At 44.7% G+C, this 24,019-nt stretch overlaps 1 protein-coding gene across 7 annotated transcripts in view; it reads left to right on the top strand.

The window, feature by feature from the left end:
* The window catches only part of TDP1 (tyrosyl-DNA phosphodiesterase 1), a 92,488-nt gene that overhangs the window by 54,103 nt on the left and 14,366 nt on the right, over positions 1-24,019 (top strand). For all 7 annotated transcript variants that reach the window (XM_033191636.1, XM_033191635.1, XM_033191634.1 and 4 more), the window contains exon 14: positions 11,739-11,841. In XM_033191636.1, the coding sequence (XP_033047527.1) occupies positions 11,739-11,841 (103 nt within the window). The remainder of the gene's footprint in view (positions 1-11,738; positions 11,842-24,019) is intronic.

Here is a 24,019-nt window from a genome sequence, read left to right as displayed (position 1 = left end):
GCTGAGGTCAGTGGATCACTTGAGACCAGGAGTTCAAGACCAGTCTGGGCAACATGGCGAAACTCTGTCTCTACTAAAAATATAAAAATTAGCTGGGCATGATGGCTCACACCTGTAATCCCAGCTACTTAGGTGGCTGAGGCACAAAAATCGCTTGAACCCAGGAAGCGGAGGTGGCGGTGAGCTGAGATCGCTCCACTGCATTCCAACCCGGACAGTAGAGCAAGACCCTGTCTTGGGAGGAAAATACAAAAAAACCTGGGACAAAGTAACTGCCAGCTAAGATTTTTTTTTTTTTTTTCCTTTTAAGACAGAGTTTTGCTCTGTCACCTAGGCTTGGCTCACTGTAACCTCCACTTCCTGGGCTCAAGTCATCCTTCCACCTCAGCCTCCTAAGTAGCTGGGACTACAGGCATGCACCACCACACCTGGCTAATTTTTTATTTTTTTTAGAGATGGGGTCTTACTATGTTGCTGGTCTCACACTCCTTAGTTCAAGTAGTCATTCTGCCTCAGCCTCCCAAAATACTGGGATTATAGGCCTGAACCACCATGCCTGGTCTTCCTCCAAGTTCCTTAAATATTTTTTTCCATTGACTTTTGAGCTCAGTTGTTGGTATTGAGAAGTTGCCATCTAATTATTGCTCCTTGTGGAAAAGCTGTCTTTTCTCTTTGGCTGCTTTTAAGATTTTCTTTACCTTTGGTATTCTTTAATTTAGCTATGATGGATAAGTAGGTATGGATTTGTTTTTATTTAGTCTCAGCAGAGTTTGTTGTATTTCTTCACTCTAAAGAGCTGATTTTTCAACAGTTCAGTAAAATTATTGGCTGTTATCATTAAGCACATTGACTCTCACCCTCTCTTACTTCCATCTTGCAACTCTTATTAGATGCTTGTTGGACCCTCTCATTCTATCTTCAGTTTCTTACTTTCTACCTCTTTGCCTCTGAGTTGCAGTCTACCTAATTTCTTTAGCTCTTTCTTCTGTTTCATAAGTTTTGTTTTCAGCTGTGACTCGTGGTATTAATTCAACAGTAGAGTTTTTAATTCTAGTGACTTTATTTTACTTTTGGACCTTCTCGGATACCATATATCTCATGGTTTAGCGTTCAGACCGTAGTCACGCTGCCTGAGTTCAAATTCTTACTCTATCATCTAGTACCTGTTGAAATCTTGGGCAAATGACTTCCATTTCCTTATCTGTTAAATAAGGATAGTAATAGAATAGGTATCTAATAGTTAAGAATGAAAATAAATAGATTATATGAAGGTATTAAAACAATGTTTGGCAGTTAATAGATGCTGCATATTAGCTGCCATTATTAGCAAATTTGTTTTATGCTGGTTTCATTATTTCTTTTGTATGTTGTTTACTTTGAAATCTTTTGTTTGTTTGCTTTTGTTTTTTGAGGTGGGGTCTTGCTGTGTCACCCAGACTGGAGTGCAGTGGCACGTGATCATGGCTCCTGGGCTCAAGTGATTCTCCCATCTTAGTCTCGCAAGTAACTGGGACTGCAGGTGCACACCACCCTGCCTGGCTAATTTTTGCATTTTATTTTGATATGGGATCTTGCTTTGTTGCCCTGGCTGGTCTCGAGCTTCTGGCCTCAAACCTTCTGTCTTGGCTTCCCAAAGCACTGGGATTACAGGCATGAGCCACCATGCCCAGCTCAAATCATTTTAAGTATACTTATTTTTAACTTGTCATCTAATCGGCCAATCATCTGAAGTTCCTGGAGGTCTAGTTATATTTTCTGTTGTCTTGCTTATGATGGATTTGGATTATTTTCACTTTTATTTTACAATTTGTGTCTTCACTGAAGCTTTAACTATAAAAATTATCTGTGACTTGAGTGGACAGACCTCTGTACCTCCAGAGAGATTTTGTTTCTGCCGGTCTCTTCAAGAACCTGGAAACAATGTCTATGTTAATATCTTGATGTAAGGTAGGGGCAGATACCTAGCATTCCAATATTTGAGAGATCAGGTAGAAGAAAAGGAGTGACCAGAGAGGTTGAAAGCAGAAAGGAAGCCACAAAGTGTAGCAGAAAACAAGGAAAAAATATTACATTAATGTTTCAATTATGCCAGGGGATAGGAGGCACTGATGGTAGAATTCTTATGCTACGGAGAGATTAAGATGAGATTAAAGAAGTTTCCATTGGATGTGGCAGTGTGGAGGTTTTCAGTGACTTTCAGTGGTTTCAGGATAGTGGTTTGGGGAAAAGTCTTATTGAAAGCACATAATAGATTGAAGGGTAAGTGGGGTTCTCTGCAGTATTGTACTGGAAGTTATAGCCAGTGCAATAAGGCAAAAAAATAAAAGACATACAGATTGTTTTTTTTTGTTTTTTTTTTTTTTTTTTTTGAGACGGAGTCTCGCTCTGCCGCCCAGGCTGGAGTGCTGTGGCCAGATCTCAGCTCACTGCAAGCTCCGCCTCCCGGGTTCACGCCATTCTCCTGCCTCAGCCTCCCGAGTAGCTGGGACTACAGGCGTCCGCCACCTCGCCCGGCTAATTTTTTTGTATTTTTTAGTAGAGACGGGGTTTCACCGTGTTAGCCAGGATGGTCTCGATCTCCTGACCTCGTGATCCGCCCGTCTCGGCCTCCCAAAGTGCTGGGATTACAGGCTTGAGCCACCGCGCCCGGCCACAGATTGTTAAGGAAGAAGTAAAACGATATTTGCAGAAGATATGATTGTGCATTTGAAAAACCCCAAGGAGTTTAAACATGATTTCAAGATTCACTAAAATCTTGAAGCAGGGTAAGACTGTGATATCAGCATAAGAATAGATAAATTGATCAATAGAACAGAGTCCAGAAATAAACACATATATCATCAAACATTTTTGACAAAGGCATCAATGTAATTCAGTGGACGAAGGATGTTCTTTTCAATAAATAGTGCTAAAGCAATTGGATATCAATGCAGGAAAAAAAAAAAAACCTTAGCCTATCTTAGGCCATAGACAAAATTAACTTCAGATGTATGACATACCCAAGTGAGAAAGCTAAAGCTAGAAAGCCTAGAACAAGAATATCCTATAACCTTGAAGTAGGCAAGATTTAGTACATAAGACATAAAATGCACTTGCAAGAAAAGATTTACACATGTTTGGACTTCAAAATATTTTAAAACTTTACTTTGTCAAAAGCCACCATTTTGGGATGGAGGAAAGGTTTTTCTAAATAAGACCTCACACTCAGATGTTATAAAGTAAAAAACTGCACCTTGGATAACTTCCTTCCTCACCCCAAAATGGAAGAAAGCAAGCAAAAAAGACCTTCTGAACTATAAAGTTTTTCATAAACAGTTATAACTGGGCAAAATATGAAAAGCACTGTGTGGTGGGCAGAATAATGGCCCCCCAATGATGTCTTTGTGTAAATCCTCAGGGGCTGTGACTGTTAAATTACTGGCAAAGGGGAATTAAGGTGGCAGGTGGGATTAGGTTTGCTAATCAACTAACCTTAAAATGGAGTGGTTATTAGGGGACGACCCAGTATAATCACAAAGATACTTAGTAGAAGAAGGACAAGTCAAGAGAGAGAGAGAGCACTGCATGAAAAGGACTCAGCTGACCTCACTGGCCTTGAAAATGAAGGAACACAGACATTCCAAGGGGAATGCAGACAGCCTCTAGAACTAGAAAAGGCAAGGAAATGAATTCTTCCTGAGGGCCTCCAGAAGAAACACAACCCTCCTAACACTTTAATTTTACTTTACTTTGTGTAAGATCATGAATCTTTGTTTTAAGTCATTAAATTTGTGGCATTTTGTTAGAGCAGCAGCAAGAAACTAATGGGCACTGCATATCAAGAGAAAAAAACAGTATCATGGTTTAAAAATTAATACTCCACAGAAGTAAACATCAGCATTCAGTGGTGATATGGGCTGACTGTATCCCCACCCAAATCTCATCTTGAATTGTAGCACCCATAATCCCCATGTGTCATGGAGGGGATCTGGTGGGAGGTAATTCAATCATGGGGGTGGGTTTTCCTGTGCTGTTCTCATGATAGTGAATATGTCCCATGAGATCTGATGGTTTTATAAAGGGCAGTTTCTCTGCACACACACTCTTGCCTGCCACCATGTAAGGCATGCCTTTGCTCCTCCTCCTCCTGCCATGATTGTGAAGCATCCCCAGCCATGTGGAACCGTGAGTCCATTAAACCTCCTTTCGTTTATAAATTACCCAGTCTTGGGTATGTCTTTTTTTTTTTTGAGACGGAGTCTCGCTCTGTCGCCCAGGCTGGAGTGCAGTGGCCAGATCTCAGCTCACTGCAAGCTCTGCCTCCCAGGTTTATGCCATTCTCCTGCCTCAACCTCCCGAGTAGCTGGGACTACAGGCGCCCGCCACCTCGCCTGGCTAGTTTTTTGGATTTTTTAGTAGAGACGGGGTTTCACTGGGTTAGCCAGGATGGTCTTGATCTCCTGACCTCGTGATCCGCCCATCTCGGCCTCCCAAAGTGCTGGGATTACAGGCTTGAGCCACCGCGCCCGGCCGGGTATATCTTTATTAGCAGTGAGAGAACAGATGTTATAGTAAATTGCTACCAGTAGAGTGGGGTGCTGCTATAAGGATACCCAAAAATGTGGAAGCAACTTTGGAACTGGGTAACAGGCAGAGGTTGGAACAGTTTGGAGGGCTCAGAAGAAGACAGGAAAATGTGGGAAAGTGGTAACTTCCTAGAGACTCGGAGGGCTCGGAAGACAGGAGGATGTGGGAAAGTTTGGAACTTCCTAAAGACTTGTTGAATGACGTTGACCAAAATGCTGATAGTGATATGGACAATGAAGTATAGGCTAACATGTTCCCAGAGGGAGATGAGAAACTTGCTGGGAACTGGAGCATAGTGGACTCCATGGCATTAAAACATGGCATTAAGTGTTTATGGCTTTTCCAGGCACATGGTGCAAGCTGTCAGTGGATCTACAATTCTGCGATCTGAAGGATGGTGACCCTTCTCACAGCTCCAGTAGGCAGTGACTCTGTGTGGGGACTCCAACCCCAGAATTTCCTTCTACACTGCCATAGCAGAGGTTCTCCATGAGGGCCCCGTCCCTGCAGCAAACTTCTGCCTGGACATCCAGGTGTTTCCTTACATCCTCTGAAATGTAGGTAGAGGTTCCCAAACCTCAATTCTTAACTTCTGTGTACCTGCAAGGCCATTGCTTCAGAGGTGTGCTGCAGGGGTGGCACCCTCATAGAGAACCTCTGCTAGGGCAGTGCAGAAGGGAAATGTGGGGTAGGAGCCTCCACACAGAGTCCCTACTGGGGCACTGCCTAGTGGAGCTGTGAGAAGAGGACCACCATCCTCCAGACCCCAAAATGGTAGACCCACCAACAGCTTGCACGGTGGGCCTGGAAAAGCAGCAGACACTCAATGCCAGCCCCTGAAAGCAGCCAAGAAGGGGGGCTATGCCCTACAAAGCTACAGGGACAGAGCCTGTCCAAGGCCGTGGTAGCCTACCTCTTGCATCAGTGTGACCTGGATATGAGACATGGAGTCAAAGGAGATCATTTTGGAGCTTTAAGATTTGACTGCCCTGCCAGATTTTGGACTTGCATGGGGCCTGTAGGCCCTGTGTTTTGGCAAATTTCTCCCATTTAGAATGGCTGTATTTACCCACATTGTATTTAGGAAGTACCCACATTGTATTTAGGAAGTAACTAACTTGCTGTTGGTTTTACAGGGTCATAGGCAGAAGGGACGTACTTTGTCTCAGATGAGTTTTCGGACTATGGACTTTTGAATTAATGCTGAAATGAGTTAAAACTTTGGGAGGCTGTTGGGAAGGCATGATTGGTTTTGAAATGTAAGAACATGAGATTTGGGAGGGGTAAAGGGTGGAATGATATGGTTTGGCTCTGTGTCCTCACCCAAATCTCATTCTTGAACTGTAGCTTTCGTAATTCCCATGTGTCATGGGAGGGACCTGGTAGAAGGTAACTGAATCATGGGGGTGGGTTTTCCCAGGCAGTTCTTGTGATAGTGAATAGGTCTCACGAGATCTGATGGTTTTATAAAGGGCAGTTCCCCTGCACGCGCTCTCTTGCCTGCCACCATATAAGATGTGCCTTTGCTCCTCCTTTGCCTTCTGCTATGATTGTGAGGCCTCCTCAGCCATGTGCAACTGTGAGTCCATTAAACCTCCTTTCCTCTGTAAATGATCCAGCCTCGGGTATTTCTTTATTAGCAGTGTGAGAACAGACTAATACAAGTAGATACAGTTAAAAATATTTGATATGGTTTGGCTGTGTCCCCACCCAAATCTCATTTTGTATTGTAGCTCCCACAATTTTCACATGTTGTGAGGGGGACACAGTGGGAGATAATTAAATCTTGGGGGCAGTTTCCCCCATACTGTTCTCATGGTACTGAATAAGTCTCATGAGATCTGATCGTTTTACAAGAGGAAACCTCTTTTACTTGGCTCTGATTTTCTCTCTTTGCCTGCTACCATCCTTACCAGATGTGACTTGTTCCTCCTTGCCTTCTGCCATGATTGCAAGGCCTCTCTAGCCATGTTGGAACTATGAGTTCATTAAACCTCTTTCCTTTATAAATTACTCAGTCTTGGCTATGTCTTTATTGGCTGCATGAGAACAGACTAATACAGTACTTAATATTGTTAGTAATCAGAGAAGTCAAATTTAAATTAGACATATTTTACCTATTAGACTTGTAAAACTTTTAATAGATACTATCCACCTAGTGTTCTCAAGAGTCTAAGAATACTTCTATACACTATTGCTAATAATCTAAATAGAATAGATGCTTGAGACAGAAATTGGACAGAATCTATCAAAATTGAAGATTATGTCCCTGTGTATACCTGCATACAACTTGAATCTTTTACAGTGAGAATATCTTTACATATCACTTGTGAAATGTCTTTTCAATCCATAAAACAGAACCTAAGAGTGATACAGGAAAACCTACAGAGAATGCAAAATGGAAGGAAACCTACAATGTCTGTGTTTGTGGCACGCATACTGCTGTGGAGTTTTAGGAAAGGGACAACAGCAGCATTGGCTGGAGTCATGGTTTCCCGTCCACATCAGTACAGCTGCTTGGTCTCCATCTTCTCTAGCACCCACTGTTAACATTCTGTTTTATTGCAGCTGTCTGTGAACATGTTTGTCCCCTCATCCCTGGTCCTCTAGAAGTGTGGTGGCCAAAGCCTCAGTCTGTACATTGTCTCTGTACTCTTTGTGCTGCTCCTGCTGCCTAGACTGTTAAGTAATTAATGATGAAAAGAAATATTTTATCAGTGAACATATGTTCCCATAACAGCAGTCATCCTTGGGGACTTGTACATCTTCTTAAAAAAAAAACTTAAAAGTGAATCTAATCAGCCACTCTAATTGGTGTTTAAGCAGGCATTGGTGATGGCAACTGTTCCCGTTAACAAAGTTCAGGCTTTGAAAAATGCGTGGAGCAGGGTTTGGCCCAGAGGTCATATTCATAGCTCCCCACTTCCTTTCTTAGGCAGTTGTTTCCCCCATGTGTTATTATGAACATCCAGCAAGTATTCCCCAGTGGTAAACCGCCAGTGAAACTCAGAGATTTTACCTTAGGGTGAGACTGCATCACTGGAGGGGAACACTCTAGTTCACGTGAGCATGGTGTCTCTCATCATTGTAACTCTAGCCTGGAAAGGGATTGTGGTCTCATAGGCTGACAGCCCTCATTCTGGAGACCGGAACTTAAAGCCCAGGGAGGAGAGGAGTAGCTTAAGGAGTCACAGTGAGTGGGGAAGCCAAGACACAAACTGTTCCTGATTCAGGGTCCAGGGCTGTCTTCTCAGCATGTGCCTGCTTGCCTTCTCCAGGTGCCTCACATGCCATTCCTGTGCTCTGCTGAGATTTCCTGTAGGAATTTTTTTGTCATACCTTATCAAGTTTACTCTTAAAAATTTAATCTTTGGAACAAAATGTTCTTATTGGGGACTAAGGTCAAATCTGTAATAAGCAGTCACACCTCACAAGCTGTGGCAGGGCATTCTACCATTTGCACTCCTTGCAGGCAAGGGGATGATAAACTGCCTAATTGAGCAACAGATCACTGGTCAACTTAGCTGTGGTGGCTTGGTGCCTCATTCAGCTCAGACTGCTATACAGAGCAGCTTATAAATATATTTCATAGTTCTAGAGAATGAAAGTTCAATGTCAGGGTGCCAGCATGGCCAGGTACCAGTGAGGGCCCTCTTCTGGGCTGCAGCCTGCTGAGCTCTCACTGTGTCCTCACAAGGTAGAAAGAGGGCAAGGCAGCTCTCTGGGGTCTCCTTTATAAGGCACCAGTCTCATTCATGAGGACCCCATCCTCATGACATAACTAACCCAAAGACCCTGCTCCTGACACCATCACATTGGGGGTTAGGAGTTCAGCATATGAATTTTGTAGGACACAAACATTCAGTCCCTAACACTTAGTAATGGTCAACTTGTCTACCCTCAACCACAATTTCCAGAACTCCCTTTCTTGTATGTTTCCAATTAGGTGGGCCCCAAGGGAGATTCTTATATTTGGAGAGCAAATGTGATACAGCAGCCTTTTTATTTTTTTGAGATGGAGTTTCGCCTTTATTGCCCAGGCTGGAGTGCAGTGGTGCGATCTTGCCCCACAGCAACCTCCTCCTCCCGGGTTCAAGCGATTCTCCTGCCTCAGCCTCCTGAGTAGCTGGGATTATGGGTATGCGCCACCACACCTGGCTAATTTTGTATTTTTAGTGGAGACAGGGTTTCTCCATGTTAGTCAAGCTAGTCTCGAACTCTCGACCTCAGATGATCTGCTGCCTTGGCCTCCCAAAGTGCCGGGATTACAGGCGTGAGCCACTGTGCCCAGCTGAGACAGCAGCCATTTTTATAACTCATGCGTTGTCACTGTGTCCAGCAGAAGCTAGACCTCACATCCTCCCACGTCCTCCTTCAGCTTTTCTAACTCCTGGCCCTTACCAGGTGTGTATTCTTTCTGTGATGAAGGCCCTCTCTTCTGCAAGACATCCACACCTCCAGTGCCAGAGGCACAAAAACCACATGGTTTTCAGTCCTCACAGTCTTCAGTCCATGCCTGTGGCTCTAGCTAGTTATTCTCCACTTTATGCTTACCCTCCTCTGACTTCTGCCTGCTCTGTAGACTTCTAGCTCCAGCATCAGGACAAAGATAACAGCCTTATAAAGACTTTAACCAGCTCCTACAATTACATGATAATAAATTCCTGTAAGAAATACACAACACACACACCCCCCCATATATATATACACACACACACATTTCTTAGTTATGTTTCTGTGATTGAACCCTGACTGATACACCCCCAGAAGCTCTATCTTATACATCATGACTTTATTAAGCGTTTGGTGGGTAGTGTTTCTGGTGGAATGGTAGACCATGGGACCTCCAGAGTTCTACCCTAAAGATCTAAAGTAAATTAAATACCCCACCCCTCTTTAGTGATGAAGCATCCCTCAGTATCCAACAACAACAATATAAACTATAGCACTTGGGAGAGAAAGCTGCCCAGCCCAGTAGACAAAAGAACAGTGGAAGAACGAGGGCAGGGGGAACAAAATGGTGAAAACGAGTTCTCAACAGAAGCCAGGACAGGCAGTGGACGATGGATTCCATGTGCAGAACAGAAGCTAGAACTCCTTTGGAGTTATGGGAGCAAGAGAGTCCTGTGGTGTCGCTGTGCCTCATGAAAGACATGGTGCTCTTGCTGTACATGACAACATGGTGCTTTTGCTGTACATGACGCCCACGTGTGCACACACATACCCCCGCCCCCCTGCCCCCCCACCCCACAAGAGTTTGGAAATACCCCGTGTTCCTGGCTGCCCCAGATGCCAGTGATTCAAAGTATTACCCAGAATGTAAAAAGTTATTAAAGATATGTCAGGGAATGTTGATTTATCACCTAGACAACCTGCAAGTGACTTTCAGGCTCTCAGTGTTCACGGTAGAGTTTCTAAGGTTCCAGATGCTTAGAAATCTGTTAGAAGCCAAATACAAGGAGGGATTGGAGGAAGCCATCTGAAAGGCTGTCCTTGTGATCTCTTTTGAACTTTACTTTGGAATAAGCCCTCAAATCTTGGAATGCTAAGAAAACACAACTCATCGGGAAAGAATGAGAACAGCCTTCCAGAAGATACCTCTGTGTTGTCATGATACTGATAGTCAAGAGTTGGCCAGAAAGTGATCATCTAAAAAGTGAGAAAAACACCTTAGACCCACTGGTTGGTTTTGCCGTTAGACTTTTCTCTTTGCCAAGGAGATGACCTGTTTTTACTAACAGGTGAAAGACCTAAAAGCAAGATGTCATCTTGGACTTTTAAAAAAAGTTTTTTTCCTAGAATCATAATACCACTTTATCATAAACATCAGCTTCCTCTTCACTTAATGTCTCAACGACGTCACAGACAGTGATGTTCATGTCCTTGTGCAAAGGTTTCCTGTCCTCAATATGGTTCATTTAGGAAGCCAGGAAAGTTTGTAAATAATGCTGTTTTCTTAAGTCAGCCTAATTGCTTCAAGATTTTTCCTTAGCTCTGATTTCCACATTCTTCTTTCTCTGTTCCCATAGAACCCTTAACAAACATTACTCTTTTGTACTCTTTTTATCTTACTTGGTCATTGTTTTTGTTTGACTCTCCAATTCCAGCAGACAACAGTTCTAGCACATAACTCAGAAAACATACTTGGTGCACCAGTGAGTGAATCTTGAAAAAGTCCCAGTCATCCACAAAGTCAGGCTGTAAAGAGTTTTCTGAATAGCTGAGGTTTATAAGTTTTAAAAATGAAATACAACTTGGGTGAACCTAACTGAAAAAAATGTTTATTGTGGGTTTATGTTAATCTCTGACACATTGCTTGATTTTTTTTCTTTTTCTTGAGACGAGGTCTTACTGTCTTCCAGGCCAGAGTGTGGTGGTGCGATCTCCACTCGCTGCAACCTCCACCTCCCAGGCTGAAGCGATCCTCCCACCTCAGCCTTCCAAGTAGCTAGGACTGTAGGTTCACGTCACCATGCCTGGCTAATGTTTTGTACAAATGTGGTTTTGCCATCTTTCCCAGGCTGATCCTGGGTTTAAGTGGTCTGCCCACCTCGGCCTCCCAAAATGTGGGGATTACAGGAGTAAGCCACTATGCCTGACTTGTATCGTGATTTTTTAGCCACAACTCTTTGAACATATAAAACATCATTCTGAATGTACCATTTCTTTCTAGATACAAATAACAGTCTATTGCTCTCAGAGCTGTTTTCTTCACATTGAAAGTAGAAATTAGCACTACGTGGCAAAAAAACTGAAAAAGGAAATATGAAGCTTAAGATACTACTGCATAAGATAATATTAACTTTCTTCTTAAATGCTGGTTTTATATACAACAAAACCAGAAATCCTGGCTACTCCGGGATCGTGAAAAGAAAAGGGGCTTTAGAAAGAAAAAAATAAAATCTAAGGAAAGATAATTATTTTAATAGCTGCCCTCAGGAAAATGCAGATGAGGGTGAAGCTATCCCAAATTAGCAATTAGATACATCTTGAGGATTAGAGAACAGCAGGATTTAAATTCTCTTTTCAAAAATGCAGCAGCTCTGCTCGAAAATGAATGAATGTGATTGCAGCTATATATTTTTTTGACCGGCGCTCTTGCAGCTGTGGAAGTTTGACCCACACCGAGAAGCCTCCCTGAGTCAGCCCTGTCTGTGTCCTTGCCTCTGCAGCGCGAATCTGTCCAAGGCCGCCTGGGGAGCACTGGAGAAGAATGGCACCCAGCTGATGATCCGCTCCTACGAGCTTGGGGTCCTTTTCCTCCCTTCAGCATTTGTAAGTTGACACTTCCAACTGCACAGTGGGTCACATGTGAAATGAATTGGGTTTTGTGTTCTCTTCCTTTAGTCACAACAGCTTGCCTAAGGTTGGCAGGAAACAGTCAGGATTCTTACCCGGAGCCTGCGCTCTTAACCACTGGTCTGTACCTCTGAGCTTACTGAACACTCACCAGTCTGGGCGCAGTGGGATACCTGCTCTCAAGGCATGTACTTGATTAGGAATTGACTGTGTGCTTCCAGCAAAATTAATAACATTTAAAATAAATATTGCAAACGACAATGTGAAGATTTATCTCAAGGTGGTAGACGACAAGTCACCAAAGGAATGGCCCAATCAATCACAAGTTGTTTTAGGTAGCGGTGACTGGATGATGAAGTTGGGAAGCAGGAGAGCTTGGCAGAGTATTTGAAAGATGCTTAGGATATAGGATGTATAGAGAGAGGTGGGAATAGCATCACTGTTGGAAAGGAATTAGTAGTAGCACAAACTGGGAAGCAGAAATTGGTTCACATCATCGTCTAGAGTTTGGCCAGGTGGGGCCAGGGGGTGGCACAAAGGACATATGCCTCTGGCCCAGTAAGCTCCCTAGAAAAGCACCATGTCGAAGTGGTCTCTTGAGATGTCCAGCATAGTCAGCTTGTCTCCCAGCTCTGGAGCCACTTGAGGTTTCTGTGTCCAAACACCAGAAGGAGTGGCTTGCACATAGGGAATGGGGTGTACAAGCCATCTGTTATCTCTAAATGCTAGAATCACACTCGACCCAGAGAGACATTCCCACCATAAGAGGCACATGGACTAAGATCTCCCATGTCACCTCCTCATACTCACTGTGCACGCACACACACAGAATCGCCCACACAATGAGATGGCTAATGCTCCTTCCTTCCTCCTCCCTCCCTCCCTCCCTCCCTCCCTCCCTTCTTCACTTCTTCCCCTCCTGTCACTGTGGGCACACACTCAGAATCACCCACACAATGAGATGGCTAATGCCTTTTCCTTCCTTCCTTCCTTCCTTCCTTCCTTCCTTCCTTCCTTCCTTCCTTCCTTCCTTCCTTCCCTCCCTCCCTCCCTCCTCCCTCCCTCCCTCCCTCCCTCCTTCCTTCCTCCCTCCCTCCCTCCGTTCTTCCCTTTCCTTCCCCCTCCCCCTCCACAACTGGCTATAGTTGAATTTATGACAAACACCCATGACAGAGCTCCATTGTGGATGACTCTGACTGGACCAGAAGATTTAGCTGAGGAGTTGGTGTGTGCTTGTCCTCAGACTTAAATCTGGACTAATCCAGGCCTTTTTTTTTTTGACAGAGTCTCACTCTGTTGCCCAGGCTGGAGTGCAGTGGCACAATCTAAACTCACTGCAACCTCCACCTACAGGATTCAAGCGATCTTTCTGCATCAACCTCCCCAGTAGCTGGGGCTACAGGCGCCTGCCACCACACCCAGCTAATTTTTGTATTTTTGGTAGACACGGGGTTTCACCATGTTGGGCAGGTCTCCAATTCCTGGCCTCAAGTAATCTGCCTGCCTCAGCCTCCCAAACTGGGATTACAGGTGTGAGCCACTGCTTAATCCAGTCTTAAGGCATGCTGGAGAGCACCCACCTTCCCAGCCTACCCCAGCATTGCTCACTGTTTCTCACACCATGCTCAGGTGAAGAGCTCTTTTCTCCTTTTCTCTCTCCTCTTCTCACCAATCTATCCATTCTTTATCTTTCCATCTCAGTTTCACTACAAAACTACGTAACCTCTTTTAGTTATAAGATTTCAACTTTATCACACAACTTCTGGGTAACGATGAAGTCACAACACTAGGAGGTGTGATTGTAGTGACTGTGGCTTTTATAATAACTGGGGCTGGAGTTCTCACCCAATAATAAGTAATGGAATAAATTCCACATCACTCCTGTTTGGCTTCTGTTGTCAGCATTTACAAAAGTCTGGTCCTTTGTAACTGTTCTGACCATGAAAATGCTAATCATGAAAATGCTAATAGGAAGAAATGTATTGCCCTTCCAGGTCCTCTAAATCCTTCTGAGCTATTCATTTTTTACCCCAGATATTCTTTCTCTGACTATCCATTAATGAAGGCCAATGGAGAAAAAGAAATAATCATTTGGAATGCCTAAACTGACTTTATAGGTGGGCTCTTATATATTTTGGAGTAAGAAAGAGCCCCATTATAGCACATTCTGGGTAAAATAGAGGTTGCATTATTTATAAAGACCGTCAGACAAGAATATAAAACAGATTCCACCCCTTCTAGACTATGCCAACAGATTCCACCCCTTCTAGACTATGCCAACAGATTCCACCCCTTCTAGACTATGCCAACAGATTCCACCCCTTCTAGACTATGCCAACAGATTCCACCCCTTCTAGACTATGCCAACAGATTCCACCCCTTCTAGACTATGCCAACAGATTCCCCCCTTCTAGACTATGCCAACAGATTCCACCCCTTCTAGACTATGCCAACAGATTCCACCCCTTCTAGACTATGCCAACAGATTCCACCCCTTCTAGACTATGCCAACAGATTCAAGAGCTAGGCCCTGATTAGGGTGACAATGATTAACAGTCTAAGATTGTAACAGATTTTCCAAGAGTTTATTAGCACATCTCAAAAAACAGAGCCTGGAACAGTGCTTTCCAGCAGGCTTCCATCATGACCCTGGTGAGGCCCCACTCACTATACCTGTCTTCTCATCAGCCATTGTCCCTTTGGTTGGGCTGTCTGTGTCCTTCAGTGAATCACAGATGACTTGGGCAGAGTGCTCTAATCAGGCATTGTGGATGATACACAGAATGGCTTTACCCTTCCCCTCCCAGGGAGCTCATAGGCTAGTGGGCCAGGGTGGTCATAGAGTCAGATGGCCACCTGATACACCTAAGCAATGAGACAGAGACATCCTTCCTGGGTGAGAGCTGGGGACTGAGACCTGAGAGAGGTGCCTACCTGAGTGAGCAGAGCCAGAGGACTTTGTTGTGTGTTACAGAAACCAACTTGTGCCCACAGAAGCCCATAGATGAAAGGAGTTTACTGAAAAGATGCTGGGGTGGATGTCACGGGATCAGAGGAGTTGCTGAGCAGCTGAGACTTGGAAGTGACGGGGCCAGGCCCTCTTAGGGGACTCAGCAGCGGCCCTTCTCCCTAGGTTACTGCAGCTAGCATGACTGTACAGCCCGGTGCTGGCCATTCCACCTCCTAGTGACACCTCAGGCCTAGATCTGCCCTCCATGACTCAGGACTCTCCCAGCTCTGTCCCCAGAGAATGAGACTGTTTCCAGAGAAGGGAGGATGGATGTCGGCGAGGAAGTCATCCTGAGGGGTAGATACTACCAGGGGTTTCACCCATAAGTGAGTTGATGTGCATCTCGTCAGTGTGTAAAAAGAGTTGTTGGGTTTTTTTGATACAGGAGACTTTTAAGTGCCTATATCACAACATCTATATTGTCTACTGATATGTGAAGCTTCTGGAAAAAAGTAGACCTTTGCTCGGCCTTCACAAAATTAACATTGATGGTTTTGACCTTGAGGATGACCCAGAGATTTGTGCCATGAGGTAGTTTGTCATTTCACTGAGTTTATACGTGCACAGGAATGAGACGCTTAGCTTGTGAAAGAGAGGCTGTCCAATGGAACAGCTCGACAGTTCCCTCCTCAAAACATACCCCAGGCTCCTACCTGAACGTTCCAGTAGCCTGGAACTGCCCTCCTTCACACTCACTTCAGTCACACACACCCTGTGCCTGCTGTCTTCCAGGCCCCTGCAGAGAGAATAAAGGATGAGTTGGAGGCTTCGTTCTCAGGAAACGCTTGGATAAGTTGAGGAAACAGACACCGGTGATTATGATATGTGACAAGAACTAGGGTGTGGGGCATTGAAAATACAGGGGCTCTGAGAAGAGGGACCATGTATTCTGCCTGGGCGGGGCTTAGGAAAGGCTTTGTTAAGGAGGTGGCATTCGATCTCACTCTTGAGAAAGGAGTATGAACTTAACCTGCCGTCAGGGAAGAGGAGGCTTCCAGACAGAGATAATAGTGCAGGCTGTGTTTGGGAAAGAGCCAACAGTTCTGTGTGCTCGGAATGGGGATGGGGCGTGGGTGTGAGAGGCTGGAATTCCAATCTGAAGGAGACTGGAGAACAGAACACACCACTGGCCTTGGTTCCACGTGGATAGTAGAAAGGCATCATTTTTTAAAGCAGGGCTAGTGGTCTCAGGCTAGTTTTCAGAGAATTTGAATCTTATAAAATATAATTCTGAAATTAGGATTATGATTTATACTATTTAAAATGTACTCAAGGATATAGCACATTGCATGTATTATCAAAATCATCATCTTAGCCATGTAAGCCACACTATTGAACAAACCTGATTATTAATGAGTCACTGTTACCATTCACCTCACTCCTGGCATGTCTTTTCATTTTTTTTTTTTTCTTTGAGACAGACTCTTGCCCAGTCGCCCAGGCTGGAGTACAGTGGTGCCATCATAGCTCACTGCAGTCTCGACCTCCCAGGCTCAAGCAGTCCTCTCACTTTAGCCTCCTGAGTAGCTGGGACTACAACTGTGTGCCACTACGCCCGGCTGACTTGTTAATTTTTCTCTCTTGCCATGTTGCTCAGACTGGTCTTGAACTGCTGGGCTCAAGTGATCCTTCTCAGCCTCCCAAAAGATCTTGTCATTTCTCACTCCTTAATGCTGCTTGATAATTTGTTCCCTCTGAACCACCCCCACAACATCACATGTTGGGCGAGTCAGCTGTTACTGCCATGGCCCCCACTTCACCTCCCTGGGCCACATCCATGCTGTGGGAATGGGCCTTGTAGACCACAGATCTGGTTATGTTACCTGCTGGAGATCCTGTACGGCAGAATCCAGGCTCCTTAGTGGGGCTTCTTTTCCCCTTCGTGCTCCGGCTCCTAACGTCTCGTTCCTGGTACTTACTGTTTCTGCTGTGCAGAACTCATGGCTCTCACTACAAGCCAGATCCACCCTGCTAGCTAGCCATAATCTGTACTGAGAGTGACACCTTTACACCCCACCTCTGCCTGCTGCACCTGTATTCACTCCAGTCACCCCTCCTCTGCATCCACAACTTTCTAGAACCTGGGGCTCAGCAAATATCCCACTTTGCATTGTGACCACCGACTCGTGTCTTCTGGACCAGAGTGAGCTGAATGGGTCATGTGGGAGGCTTTTCCTAAGTGTCTGTTAGTTGAAGTTGTTTCCTTTAAGTTGACCCACACCGAACAATGTGAGAAGTGTGTGAAACAGTATGGAGACTGGGATTTTGGTCCAGTGGGTATTGTGTGCAGTAGGTGCTTAAATCTGTTCACAAATTGTGTTGTAAAGCAATTTGCAATATGGAATAGCTCATCTGTAGCTATCTTGAAATTAAAATACACATACACTTAGGAGTCCACTGCAGTACTTACAAATGCCAATCCCTATAAATTAACTTAATAAATATCTTAAAGATTTCTGTATCTTCTGAGCAAACTGTCGCAAGGACAGAAAACCAAACACCGCATGTTCTCACTCATAGGTCGGAATTGAACAATGAGAACACTTGGACACAGGGTGGGGAACATCACACAATGGGGCCTGTCGTGGGGTGGGGGGAAGGGGAGGGATAGCATTAGGAGATATACCTAATGTAAATGACGAGTTAATGGGTGCAGCACACCAACATGGCACATGTATACATATGTAACAAACCTGCACGTTGTGCACATGTACCCTAGAACTTAAAGTATAATAATAATAAAAAAGAAATGATAAAAATTTAAAAAAAAGATTTCTGTATCATAATCCTAAAATGTTTACTGATAAGAATGCAGTTTATCATAAAATGAGGCCAGGTGTTAATATCTTTTTTTGGGTTTCCCTGTTCAGTACCAGCAAGACATGCCTTTTAGTGTTTTTGGCTTCATGTTTGCCAAATAGACTCATCTAATACAGAATTTTTTTTTTTTTTTTTTTTTTTTTGAGACGGAGTCTCGCTCTATTGCCCGGGCTGGAGTGCAGTGGCTGGATCTCAGCTCACTACAAGCTCCGCCTCCCGGGTTTACGCCATTCTCCTGCCTGAGCCTCCCGAGTAGCTGGGACTACAGGCACCCACCACCGCGCCCGGCTAGTTTTTTGTATTTTTTTAGTAGAGACGGGGTTTCACCGTGTTAGCCAGGATGGTCTGCGATCTCCTGACCTCGTGATCCGCCCGTCTCGGCCTCCCAAAGTGCTGGGATTACAGGCTTGAGCCACAGCGCCCGGCCGTAATACAGAATTTTTTAGACATCCTTCAGACTGCACATCATCCAGAATTTACTTCCTTGAGATCAGCCCTCCTTCATATCTCTTGGTAGAACTCTGTGTCCGCATCACCCATGTGTCTGAGTTATCAGCAGCCAGAGTTGCCACTTTTGTCCTTCACCAGTAGGCCGTGTCACTTGCTCTGTTCTGGGAGGCTCATTTGGAGCCATTGTTGCCGATAGTCAAGCTTAGTGCCCAGAATGGCACAGTATCACACACTGCAGAGGCCTCACCTAGAAAAGGAATCCTGCAGTTCTCTACTTCCCCACAGCCATGATTAGGGCCTGTCACTCTGGAACCAAGTTGCCATGTGATGTGACACTACTGTGAACTAAAAATACAGCAGGTGGAGAACCAGCGTTTCCCATTCATGATAAAGATGCCATTTGAACCCTGGGATTGATCTGTAGGCTGTAAGTCCCTGGTACCACGTGTTCCTGTTTTTTTGTCTTGTTCTTTTAAGTGAATAAATCTGGAAATACGTCCTTTTGAGAACAACCTTACTTGTACAGTATGTTGTCAATAGCTTCCCTTTGACTAAGAACACTTTCAAGAGCTTTGGAGAGTCACGTCAAGGTACATTTGACTTTGTATGTCCAACACTTAGTGATGCTTGGTATATAGTAGTCGCTTAACAAAACTTTGTTAATTTAAATCAAAGACTTTATTCTTTTCAGGTCTAAAATCAATTTATCAATTATGTAATGTTTTCTGGGTTGTCCCTTTAAGTGTATTTTAAATTAGACTATGGTTCAGAAAGTCTCAATATAGGAAAGCTGTGATTATTTCAAAGATCAGTAGCTGTATTCCAAACCCGAAGGCCTCTGAGCATGTATCAGGGAGGTACAAGTACTTCTCTCTTTGGACCTCATTCCTTTGGTGTTTATTGAACACATACTCTGTCAGGCACTGAGTAGGCCCTGGACTGGCGGCTGTCTAGCGCACTGTAGCTAGAATTCCTCCTGCCTCTGGGAATAATATTGCACATAGGCATCTGAGAAGCTTGGATCAGGGTCCAATACTGCTTCCTTCCGGATGAAGGTAGCCCAGGTGTCCCTGTGCTGATCTCAGCCTCTTCTGAGCCCCAGCGTCACTTGGTCCTGTGCTAGTGGGTTCCAAAAAGTCAAATCTCTACTTTCTCTTTTCTCTGTTCTGTTTAAACTTCTTCATTGTAAACACGGTGTGTACCACAAGTACATGCACTCTTATGTGGTGGCTCTGGCTGGAAGAACTAATACAGTTTACAAGAGCTGCCACCTTCACCCTCTCTTTGTCTTCCCTCCAACGCCAGCCCTGCCTACCTGCCTTGGGCCCAGCCCATCTGTTGTGGGCCCCCAGGGTTTCCCAGGAGGCCACAGAGGGGCAGCAATTTGACATGGCGTATCTTGGTACCCGCTGATATTCTCGCATCCAGCAAATAAAGCCACAGCTCTTGTGTTCTACTCCTTCCTCTCACCTGTCCACATCCTATACCATCTGCCCTGGCAAGAACTTCTCTGCCTGTTCCTACTGGTCGTCACCTTCTCTCTCCCCTGGATGAACTGACCCTTCCCTCCCTGTTTTCCTCATTTCAGGCTACTGCTGGATTTCTACCCACATGTCAGTGTCTGTGTTCCTCTGCCCCTGAATCCTCAGCAGCAGTCTTTGGCCCACGAGATGATGTCCGGACTCCTTTGTGTGACATCAAGGTCCACTGTGAGCTGGAACAGCATGTCCCCCAGGCTCCAGCCACCCACAAGTATTTGTTAGCACATTAATGCACATAGGCTGTAGCAGCAATGGCCCCTTTTTACTAGTAGTATGATCCTGGGCTCTACTGCTGTTTGCCTCAGAAACTCTGAAGTAACTTGGTAAGAGAATATGGGAGAACACATTGAACAGATCCCTTAGGGACCTCAGATCTCTAGGATCCAAAATGAGAGAAAGAGAATGAACTTTGAAGTGAGACAGAGAGGAGCTGGGATCCTGCTTACAAGCTGTGTTAGACTTGGCCCCCTTACTCTACTTCTGTAGGCCCCTTTTTCTAGTTGTACAATGGAAACAATGTAGTTCATAGGCTCTCATGTGAGATCAAGCGTTATAACCTACTAAGTGTTTACAGCAGTGCCTGGTACTTACCAAGTGCTCAGTAAAGGTTGCAGTTGATATTAGCGGTAGCAGCAATCACATATAAGCCACACAGTTCAACAGAAGATTGAAAGCAGGGGCTGATACTCCGTGGGTTTTCAGTCAAATCAGAATCTTGATGTCACTTCTGTGATGATGTTGCACTCTTTTCTTTCCTTCTGAACTGCATTCCCCCAGCCCCACGCAAACAGCCCCTGTGCTTATCAAAAACCCATCCTTCAAAATCCTGTTAGGTTTACACTTCTCTACAAAGCTTTTCCTAAGCCCCTAGCTGGAAGCACTTTCAGTCATGATCATGCCTTGCAGGAAAGATGCTACCACCTTCCTGTAATTTATTTCCTTGCCAATTAGTTGATCTTTGACTAAGTGTGCCCCTTCTGGGAAGTTCAGCTGCTGTCACTGTTTTATCCAGGAAAGCCTGATGCCTTGTGTAGGGTTTTACCACTTGAGGTTGCTACTCGGATAGATGCAGATAAAAACATAAATTACATCTCTAACTGAAACTGAAGCATGCCTCCTGTTCCCCATGATTGAGCTAAGCTGCTAAACATAAATCATCACAGCGATAATCAGCTCTTTCACTCCCAAAGCTGAAGAAAGGAGAAGCCAGCAATTTCTTATGGGTGATATATGTCCACCCTCTCACCTGGTGTTTTATAAACTTATTGTCTTAACTGTCTTCTAAGTATCTATGCCTGGGAGGGTGCCTTCCTCTGTTTCGCAAAATGCCAAGTGATACCACTGTGATATAGAAATAATGATCATTAGAAGACAGCCTCAAATTATTTGACATTCAGATTGAAGGGGAAAAGTAGTACTTTTTTTTAAATAACCTAGAATTTGGATCATAAATGGCATTCAAAATAAAAGCATATTGGTTTCTGTCAGAAAGGGATAGTTCAAACCTTCTCACATCTGAAGTCAAATATCACAAAATGGAATCACGGGTTGAGCACAGAGCCTCAGATCTGGGCCCAGGCTGTAAAGAGCCATAACCTGTGGCCATGATACATTTGAAATTATCAGTACTAATAGGAGCTAAATAAGAGAGAAGTCATATTTTACCTGAAACTCCAAAAAAGTATTTAATAATCATTAACTTGGTATCACTTCCCAACCACTGGCCTCTTTATTTTTTAAAATGTCCAAATACCAGGGTTTCTAGAATTCGGCTCATCTTGACCCTGCCTGCCTTAAATTTTCAAGGAATTCTTCCTTTGTCACAGTTCCTGGTGGTGAATGTGAGACCATTTGTTTGCTTGGTGGAAGGAATGTAAGACCAAGAATCAGAAAGACACGGTATGATTTCCAGCCCCGCCAACTTTTTTTTTTTTTTTTTTTTTGGGACAGAGTCTCGTTTTGTCACCCAGGCTGGAGTGCAGTGGTGCCATCCCGGCTCACTGCAACCTCCACCTTCCAGGTTCAAGGGATTCTCCTGCCTCCGCCTCCCAAGTAGGTGGGATTACAGATGCGCACCACCACACCTGGCTAATTTTTTGTATTTTTAGTAGAGACAGGGTTTCTCCATGTTGGCCAGGCTGGTCTCAAACTCCTGACCTCAGGTGATCCGCCCACCTCGGCCTCAGAAAGTGCTGGGATTACAGGCCTGAGCCACCGTGCCCAGGTTTTTTTTTTGGGGGGGGGGGGTTGGGGGGAGGGCAGAGTTTTGTCACTGTCACCCAGGCTGGTGTACAGTGGTGTGATCTCAGCTCACTGCAACCTCCGCCTCCTGGGTTCCAGCGATTCTCCTGTCTCAGCCTCCCAAGTAGCTGGGATTACAGGCATAGTCCTCCATGCCTGGCTAATTTTTGTATTTTTAGTAGAGACAGGGTTTCACCATGTTGGACAGGCTGGTCTCGAACTCCTGACCTCAGGTGATCCACGCGCCTTGGCCTCCCAAAGTGCTGGGATTACAGGTATGAGCCATTGTGCCCAGCCTTGCCACTTTTAATAGCTGTGTGGCCTTGGGCAACTATTTAACCTCCAAATATGTTTCCTCCTCTGTAAAATAGGAGTGATTACATCACAGAGAATTGCTCTGAAAATACTTACAATTATATTCATTTGTTTCCTGGAATATGTACCATGGGCCAGTCATTGTTAAATAACTTATATATCTTCACAGTAGCCCTATGAGTTAGGTGCTCATATCATCTTCATTTCGTAAACGAGGAAACCAAGGCACAGAAAGGCTGAGTAACTTGCTTAGAGCCACACAGCAAGTAAGCAGTCTGCAAAATCAAGAGATAATTAAGGGCTTCCTCAGATCCAGAGTGTGTCAAAGGTGACATGTAAGCAGGGACACCTGGGGGCAGGTGCTGCTGAGCTGGCCTGCCTGCCCTCCATGTCTTCCCTGTCCCCCTCCTCTGTGTCTTCCCTGTCCCCCTCCTCTGTGTCAGGGCCCTTGCCCTCCTGGGATGTGCCTGCTTTGTGCTTTGCTGACCCTGCCTTTGATTATCCTGTTCTCACGCTTGGTATTCTTCCCATCATCTCTCTGTTTATTAAAATTACACCAATTTTTCAAGCCCTAGCTAAAATATCCTCTAAAAAGCCTTTCCTTATCCTTCTTGGATAAGGAAAATGACTGGAAGAAGGGCATTTCTTCCTATTTTGTGTAGAGTTTGTGCCTGGCCATCTGCCACCTCCTGCCTTTCTCTGTATTACTGGTCACCATCTTCATCAGTGCTGTAACCCATACCTTTCTGTAGGTCTTGACATACACAAAACGCTTTCACACAGGTTGTGCCATATGCTCTTGTGCAGAAGCTTATAAAATAAGCAGGAAAGGAACTTTAGTCCCATTTCTACAGATCGGTATTTCTTGAACACCTACTATGCACCAGGACTTTGTGCTAGGTGCTAAAGTTAGAAATGGTAATGTCTCCAGAAGCTTGATTATCCCACTTTTACTTTTTTTTTTTTTTTTAATCTGAGGTGGAGTTTCACTTTGTCTCCCATCCTGGAGTGCAGTGGTGTGATTTTGGCTCACTGCAGCCTCTGCCTTCTGGGTTCAAGCTATTCTTCTCCCTCAGCCTCCCAAATAACTGAGATTATAGGCACACACCACCACTCCCGGTTAATTTTTTTTTTTTTCTTTTTTAATTAGAGATGGGGTTTCACCATGTTGTCCAGGCTGGTCTTGAACTCCTGACCTCAAGTGATCTGCCTGCCTCGACCTCCCAAAGTACTGGGATTACAGGCATGAGCCACCACATCCAGCCTATCCCACTTTTACAAACACAGAAATTGAAACCTAGGCCAGGTGCAGTGGCTCACACCTGTAATGCCAGCACTTTAAGAGCCTGAGGTGGGTGGATCACTTGAGGCCAGGAGTTCAAGACCAGCCTGAACAACATGGTGAAACCCCATATCCACTAAAAATACAAAAATCCGCCAGGCATGGTGGCACACGCCTGTAATCCCAGTTACTCAGGAGGCTGAGGCATGAGAACTGCTTGAACCTGGGCGACAGAGGCTGCAGTTAGCCGAGATCACAACACTGCACTCCAGCCTGCGTGACAAAGTGAGATTCTGTCTCCAAAAAAAAAAAGAAACCTAATAAAAGTGGCCAGCTGTCCCACGGAGTATCTGTTTTAGTCCCTGGGACTTGCCAGGCTCTTTGCCACCTCTAGGCCTTTGCAGATGCTATTCCCTCCACCTGCAACATAATTCTTTCCACTCCGACCTGACCAAGCTCTACTCATCTTTCAGAGTTTAATGAAGGTGTTGCTTT

The sequence above is a fragment of the Trachypithecus francoisi genome, unplaced genomic scaffold (assembly GCF_009764315.1).
Source record: "Trachypithecus francoisi isolate TF-2019V2 unplaced genomic scaffold, Tfra_2.0 Lachesis_group3, whole genome shotgun sequence".
Lineage (NCBI taxonomy): Eukaryota > Metazoa > Chordata > Mammalia > Primates > Cercopithecidae > Trachypithecus > Trachypithecus francoisi.
This window is presented reverse-complemented; position numbering and strand designations above follow the sequence as displayed.